This window comes from Harpia harpyja, chromosome 10 (assembly GCF_026419915.1).
Source record: "Harpia harpyja isolate bHarHar1 chromosome 10, bHarHar1 primary haplotype, whole genome shotgun sequence".
Classification (NCBI taxonomy): Eukaryota; Metazoa; Chordata; class Aves; order Accipitriformes; family Accipitridae; genus Harpia; species Harpia harpyja.
This window is the reverse complement of record NC_068949.1, coordinates 17,543,233-17,564,448: the sequence shown is the minus strand read 5'-3', so window position 1 is coordinate 17,564,448 and position 21,216 is coordinate 17,543,233. Positions and strand designations below refer to the sequence as shown.

At 40.0% G+C, this 21,216-nt stretch overlaps 1 protein-coding gene across 4 annotated transcripts in view; it reads left to right on the top strand.

Annotated features, from left to right (window-relative positions):
* TSPAN14 (tetraspanin 14) overlaps window positions 1-21,216 on the top strand; it is a 40,739-nt gene that overhangs the window by 11,178 nt on the left and 8,345 nt on the right. For 3 of the 4 annotated variants that reach the window (XM_052800313.1, XM_052800315.1, XM_052800314.1), the window contains 3 exons: window positions 4,558-4,655; window positions 14,430-14,480; window positions 20,040-20,186. In XM_052800313.1, coding sequence (XP_052656273.1) covers window positions 4,575-4,655; window positions 14,430-14,480; window positions 20,040-20,186 — 279 coding nt within the window. In that variant the 5' untranslated portion in view covers window positions 4,558-4,574. Of the gene's footprint in view, window positions 1-2,170; window positions 4,447-4,557; window positions 4,656-14,429; window positions 14,481-20,039; window positions 20,187-21,216 lie in introns of those variants that run through there. The other variant, XM_052800316.1, reaches the window with a different exon arrangement.

Genomic DNA, 21,216 nt, shown 5'->3' with positions numbered 1-21,216 from the left:
GGAAGGGGATCAGGACTACATATGGTGGCGGTACTGTCTGAACCTGGAACTTCAGTGTGACTTATGTCTCCCTTGTAAAGTTAACGCCTCCTGAGGGTCAAAAGAATTTGTGGACCTAGATCTAGAGATGTTAAATCTAGAACAAATCTGGAACACTAATGCACATCTTATCTGTGAGGATTTCCCTGCATACATGAATTAGATTGTTTAATATATCACAGCTTCTGTTTTATGAGAGTTAAAATCTATAGACTATGAATATCACTGCTGTAGCATTTTGAAGGTAAGATGGAATCTGTGGGTGTAGAAATGCTTTGGAAATGGCAGTAGTCTCTTGATGAATGACCATATTTTTTTCCCCTCACTAAAGCTGTAAACACCAAGACAAAATTATATATTCTACCAAAGCAGCACTGCTCTGTTGTCATGAGTGGGTGATAACTGTCAGCTGACACAATGTGACTTGCTTTGTCTGAAACACTGTAGAGAAAGTTACTAGTCTATGCTGCCCACATACTTTAATGTTCCAAGTGTTTTGTAGTATTGCTTAACCACAGTTATGTAGCCTGTGATGTAAATTAAATGAAATACTGATGTAGCAGATTTCTGGACTGGTAACAGATGCCTCCTACATTAGGAAACATGACTGCTTTTAGGATAAACATGGGGAAGGTGGCTGTGTGGCCTTGAGTGGATTGCTTGGTCTGTTTATTTGTAGGGTTAGGGGAAAAAGTCAGACACACCTACACTTTAGATTTATTATGTCAGAATGTCACTCCCACAGCAGTAGTGATTATACTGTGCCATATGGTGTTTGGTAGTCTGTCAAGAAGAACCAAAAGACTCCTGATGAGGATAAGCAAAGAGAGTAACTCAAATCTGCTCTTAATATAGGCAGGTGTTTCAGAAGGTAACATCTGTCTGGGGAGCCATGTGCTGTTATAGGACAGCTGCTTGGAACAGGGAACCAGTACTGGTAGTACTAGGCCCCCTGTCACTTCAGAGCATTAAAAAAAAGGCGTATTTAAAAAAAACACTTTGCTTTTTCATTCTGTGAAAATACTGTGATTGGAATCGGCTGGGGCATCTTGCTAGTTGTATGGGAAAGTAGGGGCAAATGTCTTACACGCTAGTGGTCAAAACAATGAGGTACGTAGGGAATGGTGCTTATCAGTAAGGGTACTTTTGATGCTCTTATTTCCCGTGAATAGTTTCACTGAAGTTGGGACTTGAACAGTTGGATGTAAGTCCCAATGCCAGGAAGGGCAACCTAACAAAAAGTAAGACTTCAGACTTGTATTTTAGGTCCTGAAATGGTATGCTTGCCTTTCTACCCCAGATTATATTTTAAGCCTTTTTGTCTAGTAGAACCCCATTTTTATGGAACTTAATGATATGCTAGTTAAATGCCACTTGCTGCCTCATCTTGTAGTAGTAGCAGCAGCAGCAAAAGCAATGTTTTTTATTCGTAGTATGTGCATTTTACAGTTGCTGCTCCTGTCTTTTGCCAGGATCCTGATTTTCATGGGGAGGGAGGCAGAACAGCGATGGAGGCCTCAGTGTGCCTGCATCTGGAGAATGTGTTTGCACTGGCAGCTAGTGTATTGCTGTAATACAGGCTTACACTGGTGCAAATGGAGTCTTGGACTCTGCTCGGATTAGTGGGGTTCTTCTGTTGTCACCTAATATTCCCTCTTTTCCCTCTCTTCCCCTGACCCATCAGACTTACTGACTTGGACAAGTGTATGAGTATTGATTGTTGAAATATAAATTGCCTTTTGGAGCTAGAGACTGAAATGAAGAAGTTGGGAAAACCAAGCGTTCATTCCTTCTCTTTTATTCTCTCAGCTGCAGGCTTAGAAAAGCATGTCAGAAGAGTGGTGTTCTAAACAATTTTCTTTACTATGTCTCGTAATAGTAAGATTCCTAAATGTTGTCTGTGAAACTGAGTGGGTTGAAAAGGTCTGTAACTAAAGCTGAACCAGGGCATGAGGAAACAAAACTGTACTTCTTAGGAATGTATATTGCAAAACTCAGCTTATGTGTATGAGTGGGTCACATACATCTAGGAAAGTCCTTTCCAGTTACTGCCTGTACTGCCATAAAGTACAATTTTCTTTGTTTTAACAAAGGTTAAGTGCTTTTTGCTGTAACTGAACTGTGAGCATTAGAACCTAGTTATAAGGTGAGGTTTTGGAAGGCAAAAAACCTTGTTTTCAGTGTTTGTTTAAAACTGTATGGAAATCAACACCTGAACTGTGGAAATATCAAGCTCAGGTGTTAATAGTGAATGTTTATGCTCTCTAGCCTCACAAATTTTGCAGGTGGTGTTTCTGTAAGAATGTGCAGTATATCCTTTAATCTTTCTCCAGACTCTGCCATTTCTCTGAAACCAGTTAAGTAGTTCATTCTGTGTGTTCAGTCCCTTTACTGGGGCTATTGAGGGAAAAAAAGTTTTAGTTCTGACTTAACTCAGTTTTACTCTGTCTCGTGGAATTTTTTTTACTCCATCTCATATGGAATCAGGAGGATTAATTCCTTCTTTTACTGATTTTTCTATTGCTACTGTGTCTGTCCAGATGCGGTAATCTAGAGTTGCCTGTGGGTAATGTATCTTAAGAAACCTGCATAGGTGGCATATGCATGAAGGCTACTTAGGTGATGTCTGGCTTTATTATATACAAATTGACCTACTTCATGTCAAGTCGATCAGTATGACTTGTATAATACCTACCAACTTTCAGTAGGATCTCAAAATTCCTTTTATGCGCATGCAGGCCATCTTAGCTTGAAAAAAACAGAAATTATTCTCTGTTCACAAGTCTTGCAGTCTTACTTCAGTATGCCAAGGCACATGATTTTGCAATTGTTTTTTCCATAACTGCTTAAAGCTATGGAGTATTCTACCAAAATGTACCCTCATTAGATTTTTCTACATGGTTTCTGCATTTCTGAAAACTATTTCCATTTTGTTGTGCAGCAAAGAAACTTCCTGGCTGGGCTTGAAGAGGGACAGGGGATGTGTCTGGACCAAGGAGGGATTCTCAGTCTGCTTCCAGATGGAAGCCAAGCCTGGCATGGGGAGACCTATGGAAGAAAAATAAAAGTCTGTTTGGGATCTCTGTCCGTAGTCTTGTGGGCTGGAGATGCCCATTGTTTGTCCTTGATCTGTTTGTGTGTGTAGTTTTAGCTCCAGGGGAAAAAAAATTTAAGGCAAGGCATGAAATATTCGTGTTGAGATTTCAAAAAAATAAGCTCCTCCAGTGAGACACTGATGGTAGTACTCCATAACTGTCCTGGAAAATAATGGGTATTTTACTTAAAAGCTAAAGCAAGCTGTTTATTGTATTGAATGGGATTCTCAGCTGACAAGTGTTTGATTCTGTTCCTTCTTTCAGTGGGAATGGTTTTTACAACCAGGTGCAGATTGCCTTCTAAAAAAAAAAAAATAAATTAGTTTCCCTTCTCATAGCTGTGGATGTCGTGGAGATCTTCAGTTCTCTGTTCCATGGTGCTTGGTTTCAGACTTTGCTGGGTAGTCTTGGTTTTTGCATGCTGTCTGTGAATGTCCAGGTCAGCATAGTCCTTGAAGTCTTTTCCTTAGTTATGAGGTGTTTGAAAATTCTCTGTGCTTGCATCCCTGTTACAAGCCTTTCACTGACATCTTATGGGAGGAAAATGCTTGCCTCAAGCGAGCAGAGGGTTGAAATGTGGAACTGTTTCTTGTCTATCATAAGCAGCACTTGTGCAGTCAGCCCTCTAGAATGTGAGGGCTATGCGAGTGCTTTGTCTTTCCTGCTCCGGCTCTCGCTTTAACAGCTTGTCCTCTGTTTTTTTTTCCTATGCATGGCATTTCTGCAGAGGTGGTTTAGTTATGATACTCTGAAGAGCTGTAGTTCTCTGAAATATTTGAGCAACAGTTGCAGTTGAACCTTATCTCTAGTGTATGTAAAGAAGCAAGGAAACCAAACTCTGCAGAGCAGATCAGCTGTTTAACGGTGGGGCTTTTGTTCTTGAGAATAAAACCTTTTACAGGGTATTGATTTAGTAAAACACTGAAGTATGGATAAGACAGAGTACAACTGCCCATTTTATTTAGCAGTCTGTAGACACTGAGATTTTCCTGGTAACCACTTCTAACATCTTGCTAGCTGAGTTGGATGTGCAGTCCACAGGGTGTGCACTTAAACTTTTCTGTAAGTCCAAGCAGCCATCTGTATAAGTAAAATGGTTTTGAAGGAGTGAGAAGGCGGATGAATGTCAGCTTGCTGATGCAGATCTTCCTAGGCTAACTGTATAGCTAGTTTCCTTTTTGGGTGTCCCTCCCTGTTACCACATAAGGGTGCTTAAAGAAGATAGGATTATTAAGCAACAAATACTTGGAGGGAGTTTAGGGTCAGCAGAAGTTTCTGAGCTGACTTTGAACATGCCTCTGAATGGCATACGGTACAGGTTACTATAGTCTCGTTCTCAACAGAGCAAGAGATCTGGGAAGAAATTCTTTATTCTTAAAATATTTCACTGCCTAATTCTTCTTGTTCTTTCTTTTTTGCACAGACGCTCTGCTATAGAAGATGCACTATTACCGATATTCTAATGCAGAAGTCAGCTGTTGGTACAAATACCTGCTCTTCAGCTACAACATCGTCTTCTGGGTGAGTATAAAATGTAGAGACTGAAGTAGCTTAGGCACACCTCAGTGTCATGGTTTAAGCCCAGCCGGTAACAAAGCACCATGAAGCCACTCGCTCACTCCTCCCACCAGCCACGGTGGATGAGGAGAAAATACAATGAAAGGCTTGTGGGTCGAGACAAGGACAGGGAGGGATCATGTACCACTTATGGTCATGAGCAAGAGACGGACTCAACTTGGGGGAAAAAACAAAATCAATTTAATTTACTACCAATCAAATCAAAACAAGGATACTGAGAAGTAAAACCAAACCTTAAAACACCTTCCCCCCCACCCCTCCCTCCTTCCCGGCTCAACTCCGTTCCCGATTTCTCTACCTCCTTGCCCCCAGCAGTGCAGCAGGACGGGGAATGGGGGTTGGGGTCAGTGCATCACACGTTGTCTCTGCCGCTCCTTCCTCCTCAGGGGGAGAACTCCTCACTTGTCCCCTGCTCCAGCGTGGGGTCCCTCCCACGGCAGACAGCCCTTCACAAACTTCTCCAGCGTGGGTCCCTCCCACGGGCTGCAGTCCTTCAGTCACAGCCTGCTCCAGCGCGGGCTTTCCCATGGAGTCACGGCCATCTTGGGGGGCATCCCCCTGCTCCGGCGTGGGCTCCTCCCCGGGCTGCAGGTGTCATCTGCTCCCCCACTCCCCTCCGTGGGCTGGGGGGACACGGCCTGCCGTCTTGTCTCACCACGGGCTGCAGGGGCATCCCCTCCTCCGGCGCGCCTCCTCCCCCTCCTTCTGCGCTGACCTCGGTATCTGCACAGGGGTTCCTCTCACGTTCCAATCCCACTACTCACTGCAGGTTCCCCTTCTTAAATACTTATATACTTCTTATCCCGGAGGTGATACCACTGTCACCGATGGGCTCGGCCTTGGCCAGCGGCAGGTCTGACTTGGAGCTGGGGAAGCTTCTAGCAGCTTCTCACAGGAGCCACCCCTGCAGCCCCTCCCCCGCTACCAAAAAGCCCTGCCACACAAATCCAAACCACTCAGTTTTATTAACTTCCTTCCTCTGTTCGAGAGGACAGGCTGAAATATTTACCTGAAAGCAGGAAGCTGATGTATGGTATGTCCCAAGTGTTTTGGAATTGAAGAAGCCTATCCCGTGTGAGAAAGTAATTCTTATTGAAAATTATACGGATACTGATTCCTCACAATCTTTCCCTTCCTTGTCACTTCCTCCTGTCTTGCCTTCTGAGCGAAGATAAAGGGGTGAAGCAGATAAACCTGGTTTTCTTGTTTGTTTGTTTTTAATGGAGAAAGGAAAGATCTGCTTGAAGGATTTGTCAAAAGAAAATAGTACTGTCTCTGCTGTTGCTGACAAGGCCTCTGTCTTTTGAGTGATGGAGGCCATTAAATGCTGGTTGTGTTTGGGCAAAGGTTAAAGCTACCTCTGAGTGCACTTAAGTGGTATGTTAAGTTGCTTCCCTGTTAAGAGAAGTCTCTTCTAATATCTCCTTCCAGATCATCTTTGATATCTATGTTGGGGTGGTGTAGCTGTAAATACACTATGCAGAAGAGAAGAAAGGAACTGCCCCAAAGATGTGTCCCAGCGGGCATTACACCATAGTCAAGATCTTAAATGTCATGCTCTGTGGGCAGCAAAATTGTCTGATACTGTCTTGAAATACTTAGCTAGGGACTAGCCTGCCTATGATGTTTGTTTAGAATTGTGAATGTGAAAAGGGTGCAAAAACAAGTGTGTGGTTTTAGATGATGGTCAAGATCACTGAAGCACTTAACTACCTTGGAAAAAAAGGCTATTCAAAGGTTAGTGCATAGCGTTGCATTAGAAATAGTTAACATGTCTGTGAGGGGAAGGTGAAGCTAAGGATGCAGTTCAGATAAACTTGATAATTCTTTTCAGAACTTACAGGTCAAATGTTAGGAGTTTGCACCTGAAGTCATGGAAACTGTAGTCCTAGATAGAAAGGTGGGGTAGTCATGGAGAAGTGCAGATACAGTGTCTTGCCTTCTGCTAGTAGCTTGCGTTAATGTTCTGATTCAGAGTTGAAATATTTCTTAGTACGGATAGCCTCTTCTAAAGATGTTTAGATCTTTTCAAAGCTGAAAGGATCAGATAGTAAGAATGAAGATATGGTATGTGGTTGAAGCAACTTATTTAAGAGTAAAAATTGATCCTCCTGATCCCGACTTGTCTGAGATCAGTAGACGTGCTAGAGAAGACTATATTCCATTTGTTTACTGGGTTCCTTAAACCATGTCAACTTTTTATTACCTAAAACTTAAGATACACAGAATTATTACCCAAATCTGTATTTAACTTCAGTAAAAAAAGGGGGTTTGTGTCTGAACATAAGTTGCAGGCTGTAGAATCTTGTTCGTACTTGTCAGTAATGACTTGGTATTTTGCGTGATTAACCCACATAAACTTCTGGTAAACTAGGTTGGTGTTTCTGCCCATTTCAGCTGCTTTGGCAGTATTTAAGGTAGAAAATAAGCTTTTTTGAAAGCTGCGTGTATGATGGACAAAACTCTGAATTAATTTAGAATCATAGAAAAGTCTAGGTTTGATGGAACTTCTGGAGGTCATCAGGCCCAATTTTCTGTTGAAAGCAAGACCCTTTTAGGGTAGAAAATCACTGCTCAAAGGGAAGAGCTGGGAGTCTTGTGAGTTTATTACTCATCAATTTTCTGCTGTCTTCAGCCTAATAAAAATGTTAGAAGGCTAGGTCATACTGAGACTGCAATGTTTGGGTATCCCTGAAAACCGCAGAACTTTTTGCTGCTGTTACCAGCTCTTGTTTCTTAGTGCAATGTTTTAACATGATACTGTACTATTAAGCCACAGGGGAGTTTATCCTTGTGTGGGTAACAGGGCAGAAAAGATGTGTGTGGTTTGTGTAGAAACTTTTTTCCAGTAAGGGTTAATTGGCCACAATATTGCCATAGTGCAAATGTTTGTTAGTGGTGATTTTTTTGCCTCTAGCAATTGACAATTCCCATTATGGCCTGGTGTCAAAATGTAGGTGCTCAAAGGCCACCAGCTCTGTAGTTATTTTTATTCTTCCATATAGTACAACTCCCATGTACCTGTAGTAGAGTGTGGTGCAATGAGAAGTGATTTTTGTCAAGCTGTTCTGGTTTTCAGAGAAATCACTTTAACTGGGTGGATGCTCTTCAGCAGATAGTGTGGCGGTATGTGAGAAACTGACACTCTTTTTTTCATGAATATTATAGGATTGTTCTAGTTGTCTGTCTTTCTAGTGAGTGTCTCATGAAGTGAGTCTGTTACTGCTTTTGATGGATAAACAACCTTTGAAAAACTGAATTTTTTTGTGTTTACTGGGAAGACTCAAGAATTTGCCTTTGCTTTTTCACAGGAATTAATTTTGTTTCTTTCTATTTTCTTTTTCATTCCCTGCAGAGTCATTACATTTCACTTTTTTCAAATTTCTTTTTTTATTGTATTCTCTTGAAATTGATGATGAAGATCTAATGATTTTTCTTAAAGAATCATCTTAAGAGATGCAGAAAAATTGAGGAGAATTTGAAATACAGTTTGTGTGTTTCAGCTCATCTGTTGGCTGGAGGAATTGGTTTTCTGAACAGGTAGTACCTTGCTCAACAAATGGTCTGAGGCTTCTGCTGAGAAGTTATTATCAGGCTGACCTGGTAAATTATGTGTAACTGCAGCTCTTTTGATAAGAGTTCAGCACCTTTAGTTGTAGAACAAGCTATGTAAATGTTGAGTGGGAGGGTAGACACTCCTATAGGCAATGCATGAATCATTTAGCTGACACAGTGATTCAGGAGCCTATGACATCCTGCTGGCTGGGATGCCTAGTCTAACAATCTCTTTAATTGGACAAATCCATCGTGGGGAGAACAAAGTAAATTTTCTATGTGCCTTAAAAGAACTGAAGGACTACAAAATCAGAAGGGAAATGTAACCCTGACACTAAAAAGCAGCATTTAAGGAGGGAATGTTAGTATTGATTCATATTTCTTGGCTTGCAGGACAGGTGCTTGTGGGAGCTTGTTTTGTGAGTGTTTGTATTAGTGAGGCTGGCTAGTATATAATGGGTGTGAGGGATGGTATTTAGATAGGTGTGTGGACAGCCTTTTGCCCACTTAAGCTGTTACTGGAGGTATGGTAGTAGCTCAGCTGTGTCTCAACGCATGATACAGTTTATTCACAAGCCAGGTAATTTGCATGTAAATAGAGTTACATTTGTTCTTCTGTTACACTTACTAAAGATGCATGTTGACTTCCCTGTTGTAGCTCTAAAGATAGTGTCAGTGACTGTATAAACTTTAAAGTTAAAGCATATGGTGACTTAGTGAGTAGTTTACAGAATATTTAAACTTTTTAGTGGGTGGTTACTTTTCAGTTTGTGTCACGTTTCAAATACAGTTCACATTGGTGTGGAACAAAATATTGAACTCAAAGAGGACAAATAAAACTCTCTTAATAATGGCAAGCTCACAGTTTAATCAGCCTTTAGAAATCTGTAAATCTTCATTCTTTGGAAGGTTTTTCGGTTGTTTTTTTTTTTTCAGATGGGCAACTTGGCAATAGAAGGTTCAGTTTTGATGGCTTTGAGTTAGTTGTGTACAACTGGCTTGCGAAATCACTTCTCTATTCTTTGTGATTGGCCTTCCCTTGTAAGAAAGGGAATGGAGGTCGTAGGAAGGCTCTGTCTTCCTAGACATGATTTTAATGTGGGATTACTTTTTTTTCATCTTGCTTTTTAAGCATGCTAGTAAGATTTAACTTCTCCAAGTACACTTGTTTTAATAAGTAGTGATGAGGCAGTATTGCAGCCATTAAGATAGCCCTGCAGGGAGTGCTCAGAAGTTTAGGTGAAATTACCCTATTACAGCAAGGCTGGACCTCCTTTGGAGTTTTAAAGCTTTTTTTTTTTTCTTTTTCCTCCTCCAAATAGCTTCATTTGTCATAATGAAATTAAAAGACTGCAGTAATACAAGGTGAAGAGCTTGATTCTGGCACCTTTCTGTTCCAAGTCATTTTGCAACTGAGCGAGCCATCTGTGAAAGCCTCAGTGGAGGGAGGAGGCAGGGGTGCCCTGTCTTGTGGTGCAGCACTGCTCTGTGCCTTCCAGCCTGCATTTGGGAAGGCCCAGGGAATAAAAGGTAGTGCCTCAATCACCTGTCTCTGGTGCTTGCTCCTTTGTTGCCAGTTGAACGATTTTTTGAGTAGTCCAAGAATTTCACCTCAGCCAGGACATGGCTGTTTCAGTGAAGTGGAAGTTTGCATGTGTGCTCTGCCAAAGCCTTTTAGGTTGCATGTGAGCTCACCGTCTCTCAGATGAATTGAGAGGAGAGGGTAAAATAGCTTTTAGCTGCTGTCATCTTGATTTATCTTCTAATGCTCTGTAGTTTTGTGTGTGGCTCTTAAGGGGTTTTGGAGGAAAAATAAAACTTTTCAGTCATGCTATAGAAGATGTGACATTTTTGCCCTGAACATGATGATGAAGGGCAAAAATTCTCTTAAGTTCTGGAAACGAATTTTGAGCTCATTTTTGAAAAGTAAGAGAAGACCCAGGCTAGCATAAGATTTTCTTGGCTTTTGCAGTGTATGTTGTGTTTCAGGAACATCTAAAACAGCAAGGCTGTGCCAGGAAGAGGAAAGAATCCACCACCAGGTGTTTTCCTGACCCTGAGAGGAAAAGTCTGGGAAGAGACAAGGGTAGGAAGGAAGGGCTGTAGGCTGCTGATTGCTCCAGCATGGGTGGAGCTACAATGTAAAATAGGATTGTCCAGGGGGTAGAAAGTGTTCTCTGTAAGGGTAACATTTTGTGCTTACAAAAAGCGAGCACAATAGGAATGCATTCCCATTGCCTCTCATCAGACATTGAGGCAGGCTGACCCAAAATCTGTTTGTGTGCAAGGGTTGTCTTGCAAGAATTATGTTTAGCTGCAACCTAGAATTGAGAAACAAATTAGACCTGTTTTCTCAGTTAGTAGGCTGATTTTAATAGCATAGTCAAAGGAATTCAAAGTGTGGTTAGGAACAGATAATGCTTAAGCTAAGTGGTCTTGTGCACAGTGTCTGTGAGTTGGCGTCAGTATTGTATGTCTCCTGAACAGAGTTTACAGCTTGATGCAATATGTTAATAATGTGGATTTTTCCGTTCTAAAGCAGGAAATGACCAAATGCTGATTACTAGTTTTAGTTTCCTGTTCAAAGGGGCACAGTTGGGCTGCTTCGTGTATGTTTCCATCTAACCTTTCATGCAGTATATGGCTGAAATGACTCTACGGCATAGAAGTGAATTGGGTAGTCCAGTTTGTTCTTGCTTACACATCATCCAGATTCTGGTGAAAGGTGAAGTTCAAAATGCCTCTCTTGAAATAGCTAGCTTGCTCACTCTCACCCTGGGAACACTTTCAGTTAGCACTGCTACTTCTCAGTTGCCTGTTCTCCCATTCATGTGGCCAGTTAGTTCAGTGAGCTGATGAAGGTTAAAACTTTTCTTTCAGTTCAGGCTGGATCAGCTCCCTGGTCTGCCTCATAGCAGTCAACTTGAATGCCTCTGTGCAAGAGTGGTAAAGAGAGGGTATTTTCCTGGTGCTAATTCTCTCTAGAACTCTGTATTGGGTATCAGTCACGCTAACTTCTGAGTTAGTTTTATCACCGTGGTGTGTTTTACAATAGTTTTCAGTGAGATACTTTAAAGAATCTTGCACATTGTATTTAAAGCAAATAGATCTTTTTACTTCCTTGCAAATTGGTTGTCTTGGTTATTGTGCCTGTAAATGTAGTGGTTGATGGCTTTGTTTCTTCTGCAAGTACATCATACTTCACTTTTTTTTGTTAAAGAAACCTAATGTATGTGGTTTGGCTGCTTCTAGTGAGAATTATGAACCACTTGTCTTAGCTGAATTAAGTTTTAGATTTATCTATGTTGATTCTATGAGACTAGGTTTATTTTTCTGCTAATAAACTCTTTTACTTGTAGATAGTTTGCATAGGTGCCGATGGAAATAACTTTGCAAAAATAGTGTAATTTTGTGAAACTGAACGCTTTATAAAAACATGAGAGCAATGTTAATGTTCAGAGGTGAGAATGAAGCATGCTAGTGAAAAATCTACTTAATCAAGACTCTATTACAATTTAAGATGGTAATTATAATGAAAAGCTGCCAGTGGACACCCTGTTTGTATATTCAGTAGCACAGTATTAGTGTTACACTAACATTAGTTTGTATGCAGAGTGTGGAAGATGTGTGTCTTCCCAATTCTTTTTTTTTTTTCCTTATTTCTTTAGAAAAAGTTTCCAAAGATCCAGCTGTGTGTACTGTGTAATTTACCCTGATTACTTGAAATTATACCAGCTGTCTTCACCTGTCTCCCAGCATTCCTGGAACATTTGGAATGAGAAAGGGTGAAGGATGCATCAGTTGCATGCCCTGGGTAGCTTTATGACATACAAGTTTGATTAAATTTTTTCTTTTTTTTTTCTTTTTCTCCCTATTTTGCTGCTTCATCTGAAAATCACTGGGTTAAGATTTAGGGGTAATCTGGGTATTCTGTTTATATCCATGTGGTTTTTAATAGTATTTTTCAAGTTGTACTTTGATCCAAATCATCACTTTAAATGTTCTTAGCTTATTCAGAGTCTGAGATAAGTAGTCATTGTGCTATTGCTTATTAAGCAACATCAGGAAATTTAACTTATTTAGCAGTGCTTTGTCCAGTTGTAACTTTTTCCATGTATTAGTAGTGGATTTGGTTGGTTAATCTGTGTGCTTAAGCCCTAAAATATGGCATATAATACTTCATGCCTAGAGACAAATGTCTAACATCATTTGAGTACAGAATGACATGAATAACACTTGGCACAGCCCTCTGTGGCTTTCCTTTCCCCCACTCCCCCAGCAGAGTAAACCCAGAACAACTTGTAGGTGCTGGTCTCTTCTGTCAGGTGGCTGGAGATAGGATGAGAGGAAATGGCCTCAAGTTGCACCAGGGGAGGTTTAGGTTGGATATTAGGAAAAATTTCTTTACTGAAAGGGTTGTCAGGTATTGGAACAGGCTGCCCAGGGAAGTGGTTGAGTCACCATCCTTGGAGTTATTCAAAAAGCGCATAGACAAAGCACTTCAGAACATGGTTTAGTGGGCATGGATGATGGTTGGACTGGATCTTGAAGGTCTTTTCCAACCTAAATGATTCTATGATTCTATAACTTCATTTGCCCTGAGTGCAGTTTAGGGTCAGCACGCAGTGAACCCAGCAGTACTTAAAATCTACACATATACTTTTCTGTGTGACTGTAAGAGGGTCTCATTTTTACTTCTTGCCTGTGCTGTGGGGAATTGCCTGTGATGCCCATTTAGTTCATGGGAGGTGTTGCATTCCCTAGAGGAAATGGCTCCTTTTTCAAAGCATTTTTTCAGTTGTTGGGATTTACTTGTCAATGTGTGTAAGGCTTGGGGCGAGGGGGAACACTAGTCCTTTATATAGAATCATAGAATCATTAGGTTGGAAAAGGCCTTTAAGGTCATCAAGTCCAACCACATAAATCTAACACTGCCAGGTCCACCACTAACATGCCCCTAAGCACCACATCTATGTGTCTTTTAAATACCTCCAGGGATGGTGACTCCACCACTTCCCTGGGCAGCCTGTTCCAATGCTTGATAACTCTTTTGGTGAAGAAATTTTTTCTAATATCAAATCTAAACCTCCCCTGGTGCAACTTGAGGCCATTTCCTCTCATCCTATCGCTAGTTACTTGATAGAAGAGACCAACACCCACCTCACTACAACCTCCTTTCAGGTAGTTGTAGAGAGCGATAAGGTCTCCCCTCAGCCTCCTTTTCTCTGGGCTAAACAACACCAGTTTCATCAGCTCCTCCTCTTAGGACTTGTTCTCTAGACCCTTCATGAGCTTCGTTGCTCCTCTTTGGACATGCTCCAGCACCTCAATGTCTTTTAAGGTTACATGGACATAGCAGGGTAGAATGCCATTTTAAGTAATGAGGGGGAGCTGCCCTCAGTTTGTAGAGAGGTCATTTTAGTTTGATTATTGAAATTGGGTATTAAAGACAAACTGCCTGAGAATGAAGAAAGGGAGTAAAAGACTAGAACAAGGATCTCTTGTTCATTTGGATGAATATAATTCAGAAACATTTATTACACAAACATATGAATTGGTGTAGGGTTTGTACATTGTCAATTAGATTTGTTGCTTATTGAAAGTAAGTGGATGGACCATTACTTCAGCTTAATTCAAAAGGGCTTAAACAAGGTAAGGATTCAGAAGACACACTGTATCTAATTAGAGAACAGGCTAATATAATGAGCCTTGACACTGAGAAGTTATGAAGAGTCAAGCATGGCTACTGTCTGGGGGTGGTATGGTAAAATGACTAAATAGGGAATAACCTCAAAATGCATTAAATATTCTGAAATCTTCATTAGTTTGCTGGCAAAAGGCTTAGAGCAAGTCATTGGGACAAGGATAACTCTTACTTGCATGCTACTGGGTGGAATTGTTAATTTAGTGCTATGTGCTTCTAGAGTAATAATAATCAAATTGAAATACTTTTAAAAAGTAGCTTATAAAATGCAAGAATACTATGGAATAAAAGCACTCTAAATCCTTTTTACAAGAGATTGACTCATGGGGAGGAATGTCCCATTACTGTTGTCTGAGATTACAGACAATATCTGTTCTACTTGAGCAACAGTGCTACTGGCTAAGTGTTTGAGAATGTGTTGATTAGCATATCTAATTAATCTTTTCTTTTTGTTTTAGCTAGCTGGGGTGGCCTTCCTTGCAGCTGGTCTGTGGGCATGGAGTGAAAAGGTAAGGGTAGAAATGACTGGTCTTACTTTGGTGGCTGCCCTCTCCTGCCCCCAGCCCTAGTAAAACTACTTCCTCAGGAAGCAGCAAAGGTTAAATGTAGCATCTGAACTCAGGACCATGTTCAAATGATCAAAGCTGAGTTCAGTTGGAGTTTCATTCTTGTCCCTGATCAGGTGTTAAGCTGTGGCCCTTGACATTTAGACCTTTTTAGTAAACTTATAAGAGCAGGGTGCTAGGGAGAATTTAATCTTTATGAATGGTCTTTATGAACTGGTTCTCTTTTGAAAGCATGTTTTCTAAAATATATTTATCCACCCACCTCTTTTTGTTAAAAACAAGAAGCTTTTGGGAGGAATGTGAAAGATATCTCTTTATATAAAAAAACCCAAACCAACAAATGCAAAAACATGTGTCTTTGGGACCATCTTTCTGAAGTATTCCAATCTTCAGGGCATCTGTTGTCTTCCACTTTACTCCCCATGGAGTTGCTTAAGTGATTGTGTCTTCATGTAGAGGAACAAAATTAGAGAACATAATCTAGCTGAATAACACTCATATTTTTGGCAAAGGTTTCTTCCAGCTGAATAACTTCGTTAGAGGAAGTCTGTGCAGACATGTACCTACAGAGTTCTCCTGTTACAAGAGAAGAGATGGTATAGGTATGGAAATGAATGGTGCAGACCCTTGTAATGAATCTAAAAGCACGGCTTTAAGAGGACTGCAAGCAGTAGGAAAAAGTGACAATTACTATAGATTTACTGATCTGCATCTTAACTAACAGTGGAGGACAGGTTCAGTTGTGCTGCTGAGTAGGAACACTTCCATTACCATCATAGTGTAACATTTCGTTAATCAGAGTGCTTGTATGCAGCAGCTACCCACATACAGGTTGGTTCTGGGATTCCTCCACTTTTTGGAAGCAAAGAGTTTTATGATGATCTTAATGCTGAGGTATTTATTCTCCTCCCTTGTTCCCTATGTGCGTGTTCACATTCTCACAACTAGATTAGTGATATTATTGGTATATAGTAAGCAGCCTACCTCCACACACCAAATGCATTTACCTCCTATTCTGTTGTTATAAAAGGATTTTTTCCAACCCTTTAGGGAGGGTGTTCAACTTGTCTTGAATTTGTATTCTCTTATGTTCAGACATTATCTTCTGTTCTGTAAAGAAGCACATAGGATCTGTGTGGTTGGAAATGACTAGGTCATGACTACCTCCATTTGCCAAGTGGACTTTGTGGTACACGGAAGTTACTAAAAAGCAAAGACAGAATCTTTCTGTCTTTATTTCTTAATTTTTGCCTGCACTATTTCTGCTTTCTCTACTATCTTCCAAATAAGTGCTTCAAAGCTTTTCCTGTGGTTTTGAACTTCTGAATGGCTCATGGCTCAAAATAACTGTATGTTATTTTTCATGTCTGTTGTTCTGTGCTATGTGGACAGTCTTTCATACTAGTGCCATTTTTCAGCCATAGTGCCTGTAGGGATCTGTCTGTTTACAGATAAACATCTTGGTGAACAATAGATAGGAAGTAAGAAAAAAACATTCCAGAAACTGTGCTGCAGTGGTAAACCCAATGATAAACTACAGATGGTGGAAGAGTTTTGAACATCCTGTCTAAGTGCAATGCGAAGTACATTGGGTCCCTTTAAGTTCTTTGTTTTTTCTTGTCTTTTTCTACTAGGACTACACTTCAGATTGATTCCTAAGCAGTGTTTTTTTCCTGGATATAAATTCTGTGCATCTTCTAGCTGATAATATATTGAAATGAGAATGTTGATTTATGAGAAATGTTGAAAATACTGTATGTAAGAATGTTACCCATCCTGATTTGTGTTACCTTTTTGAGTCAAATCCAGTCTTTAACTGGTGTGTCTAATTGGCCTATCCTTATATCTTGTAAGTGGGTTTTGTTATGCTGAACAGTCATGTAAAAGTTAAATTGCATAAAATTTTAAAAGTCTATACAATAAAAAATGGATAGATGATAATATCTGTCACCCAAGAGATATTGCAGAAATCACTAAGAGAAAGTGAATTGTAATAAACTTAATAGAAGCAAGGTGAATAACACAGCCCTCTCATCAGGAAAACAGTTTTTATTGGTAAAACCATTTCAAGAAGGACACAAAGGAAGATCTGGGAAACTAGAGGCTAGTCAGCCTAACTTCATTCTAGCAAGTTCATGGCTAATCACAAACGGAGAGGGAGCAGTATACTTCAAAGCAGGACTGTTACTTAGAGGGATTTCAAGAGCATGGAGAAATGGGTTGACAGGAATGTTATGAAAGTTTAAAAAAAAAAAAAGGCAAATGCAAAATTGTGTGCATGAGATTGGAGTAACCCCATGCATCAGTATGGGCTTGGGGTTGACTGCCTGGAAAGCAGGTTTGTGAGGTAAAAAGTTTAGGCACCTGTTGATCAGTAAGTTGAGTATCAGGTGTGCCCTCATGTCAAGGCCAACAGCCTACTGGGCTATATTAGCACCAATGTGGCCAGTGGTTGAGGGGAGGAGCTTCTTCCAACAATATTCATCACACTTGAGGCTGTATCTGGAGTACCATGTCCAGTTTTGGGCTCACTGTGTCAGACAGGTCTTTTCCAACTTTAACTTATTCTATGATTAAGTGTACTTATTCCTTAGTCTGCTGATATTTGTTTGTGTGTGTACACAGAGGTATGTAAACTGTCTAAAGGTATGTGCATATAACTTGTGTTATAATCAGTGGCAGTGTGATATTGTGACAACCAACATCCGGTTTACAGAACTTGATTGTAAGAAATCAACTCTGTCCTTGTCAGATGTATTTTGTAGTTTCCCTAGTAGCGCATCTCAAAACAGTAACTGGTTTGGCATTTGTTAATGGGTGGTATTAGAGATTTTTTTTAAAGACAATCCATGTTTGCCCTCTGCCAACACTTCAGTTGAGATGGTGGCATAATGCTTACAAACATTAAAAGAAAGTGGAAAACAAGTTAAGCATGTACAGTTGAACTCTTAATTCACTGTTCTAAGTGACTGAAAAGAAAACTTAAAGGCTGAGTTTTATTCTTGGATTTTTTGATACTGACTTCAGGTATTGGACTTCATTTCTGTATACCTGTAGAGAATCTAGGTGCTGTTGTAAAGGGCAGCCTGTGCTTCAAAGAGCTTTCACCATCCTGCAGATGGTACAAGCAGAAGAATCCTTAGAGAGATGAGTAAGGTAGAATGAGATAGTCCCCTGAATTAATGCTTGTTTGCATCCTTCCTTCAGGATTTTTCACTTAACACCTTTTGTTAGGCAAAAAACCCCCTACAACCTTCTTATCAAAAGAGAACGCTGTAAACATCAAATGTGAATGTGAAGAAACTGTTGTGAACCAGCAACATCTGAGGGTGAATAATAGAGCCCAGTTCCTGCCAACTTTTCTTCATAACATGCTTTGATCAGAGGAAGTTTTCTTCCAAAAGATGTTGCTTGAGCAAGTGAGATTGTCTGAAAAAAAACCTTGAGTTAGGGTGTGGGAAGGAGATGGCTGGAAATAGTTGTGAAAGTTTCAACATCCTGGTCACACAGTGTTTGGTTTCATAGTGTATTGCTTCTATAAAGACACTGAGTTAGCCTAACTAATCTTGGCATGTCTTCCTTGATTGCGGGGTCTGAGCCAAGGTTTGATTAGGTGGGACTCTCACAATTAACCCAGTAGACCAAGTTTGATAGCTGTGAGGTCTTACAGTTTGTAAGAATGGAAATGTGTCACTGGTGACACTAAACTAGAAAAGTCTTTGCTTCCCAAGACTTTCTGAAAGCTTGGAAATCTATGAACTGTGACCACTTTTTAATAGGCTGTTTCAACTGTTAGTCACCAGCTATTGCAAGGCAATTCTGAGTTCTACATTTCAATTATTTTTTTCTTTTCATCCCTTCAACCAGTTTTCGCAAAAACAACTCTATTGTCTTGCTGTTGCCAAATTAACAGCTCTAAAAAGATCTGTTATGGAACACATGAAAGAAGATGAACTCCTGTGTATCACTATAGTACTGTTAATCAGTGTCTTTTCAGCAGCTGATGAAGTTTTTTCATGTGTACGTTTTCTTCTAATTTTGTATTTTGAAGATATTTTTGTTAAGTAAGCATTTAAATACAAAGTGATACAGATTTTTCCAAGGTGTCCTCTTAGGATGTATATTCTTTGCACTTAACTCTAGCACAAATACTTGAGTAGCAAGATGAGAATTTACATTGCCGTGACAGAATTTGACTCCTTACGTGAATTACTTTACAAGTCTCTCTGATATGTTTCTCTTACGCTAAATGTAGTTAGCTTGAGAATATACTTTATAAAGAAAAAACCAAGATATAATAAACATGTAATTATGGGATATTGTACTGTGTTGATTTTCCTTATTTCTGTTTCAAAGGGAAAATATTTCCTTATTAAAATGTTCTATGTATTGCTGATGAGTGTTTGATGAACACTCAGACTATTGCAAGGCTGCCTGGATGTCCCTACAAATTGGTCTTGCTAACTTTAAGAGTTTCAGCTGTTGGTCCTTTCTGTCTTATACACGTTGCATCTTTTTCTTGTACATTACATGAGAAGCTTGTGTTATATGTATTTGATGGAATTTTAATGGTAGCTGATACATAAACTTGATTTCTTTAAAACCTAATCTAGAAATAAGGACTTCACTGTGTTAGCATTACATTTACATAGACTTGGAAATTCTCTCCTAAGATCTAGGCAGACAGGCTTAATAGGTAAGATTATTGTCAAGATAAGTGGTACCTCTGGACAGTTAACAAAAAGCAAGTATTGCTGCTAAATTAGGCAAATTGCAAGTATCTTATGGGGAATAATTAACTTCTTTTGGTGTAAGAATTTTATCTGGGCTGAAAGGAGAATATTTAGACTATACTTCTGTATTTTTGCAAGATTTTGGAGGAGCATTCCTAAGACTATTCAGCACTAGGAGGGGTACAACTAAAATGTTGAGAGGAAAAATCTGCTTCCCTTGAAAACCAAAGCAAGATTTTGTTCCCCTCCCTTAAAACGTCACCCCAACCTGCTTTGTCGTTAAATGTCTCTCCCTTTCTGCCATCTAAACATTAGGATTGGAAAAATTCTTTTCTTAATTTTTTTTTTAAAGACTTTGTAATTGGAGTGTCCTTCTTATTCATGCATTTCAAGTTAGTATAAAGCATTAATTCTTTTGCCTTAAAACTAAGTGAATAGTCAGTGATAGTATTGAGCTTTTGGCACCATCTTGTGGAAGCTTGTTTGGCAAATAGACCTACAAGAATGTAATCCGAGAAGTTGACTGCATTGGATTTTACTTATTAAAAGAATGGATAGCTATGCCTTTGCATTTGGGTGAAGAAAATTGGTATTGTCAGTAACCATTTTACAACAAGACTTTTCCGTGTGGGTTGCTGTTGGCAAACTCAGGGATTTGTAACCAATTCATTTGGCATCATGTGGAATCATCGATATCCAGAAGGAATTTTAAATGAAAAACATGCTTATAGTTGTCACCTTCTTCTGTTATCCTGTTTTTCTCTTTCAGGGTGTATTGTCTGATCTGACGAAGGTGACTGGTCTTCATGGTCTGGACCCAGTGGTGCTTGTCTTAGTGGTGGGAATAGTGATGTTTACTTTGGGATTTGCTGGTTGTGTGGGAGCACTGAGAGAAAACATCTGCCTTCTGAAGTTTGTAAGTAACATCATTATATGAGTGGATTATTATGCATTTTTGAAAGCTGGGAATGATGGGTGAAGAACTAGTAGCAAGCACACATAATTAGTTTATAGAATTTGGTTTGTTACAATGTATATGGTAAACTTACTCCCCTGACTAGCCTCTGAGTAATGGTATTAAAAGCAGTGTAGGCTCAAACCTATTGTCGTGGTTTAACCCCAGCCAGCAACTAAACACCACGCAGCCGCTCACTCACTCCCCCACACCCAGTGGGATGGGGGAGAAAATCAGGAAAAGAAGCAAAACCCGTGGGTTGAGATAAGAACAGTTTAATAGAACAGAAAAGAAGAAACTAATAATGATAATGATAACACTAATAAAATGACAACAGCAATAATGAAAGGATTGGAATGTACAAATGATGCGCAGTGCAATTGCTCACCACCCGCCGACCGACACCCCGCCAGTCCCCGAGCGGCGAATCCCTGCCCCCACTTCCCCGTTCCTATACTAGATGGGATGTCACATGGTATGGAATACACCGTTGGCCAGTTTGGGTCAGGTGCCCTGGCTGTGTCCCGTGCCAACTTCTTGTGCCCCTCCAGCTTTCTCACTGGCTGGGCATGAGAAGCTGAAAAATCCTTGACATTAGTCTAAACACTACTTTGCAACAACTGAAAACATCAGTGTTATCAACATTCTTTGCATACTGAACTCAAAACACAGCACTGTACCAGCTACTAGGAAGACAGTTAACTCTATCCCAGCTGAAACCAGGACCTTATTCTGCTATACAGTGATTTTCTAGTATGTATACCAGAATCTAACATTGTGTATGTAATATCACAAAATATGATGTTTTGGAACATATTTAGTCAGATAGGAATTACTGAGAGGAGATGGTGTAGTGGCTTAGGGAGAACAAAATTCCTTAAAAACTTCTTCTAAATGTTTGGTGGGCAAAACTTTGGGACTTCGGAGACTGATGTGAAATCTCTTAAACAGTTGTTTTTATACGGAGGCTTCTTCTTTGCTTTAGATCTGG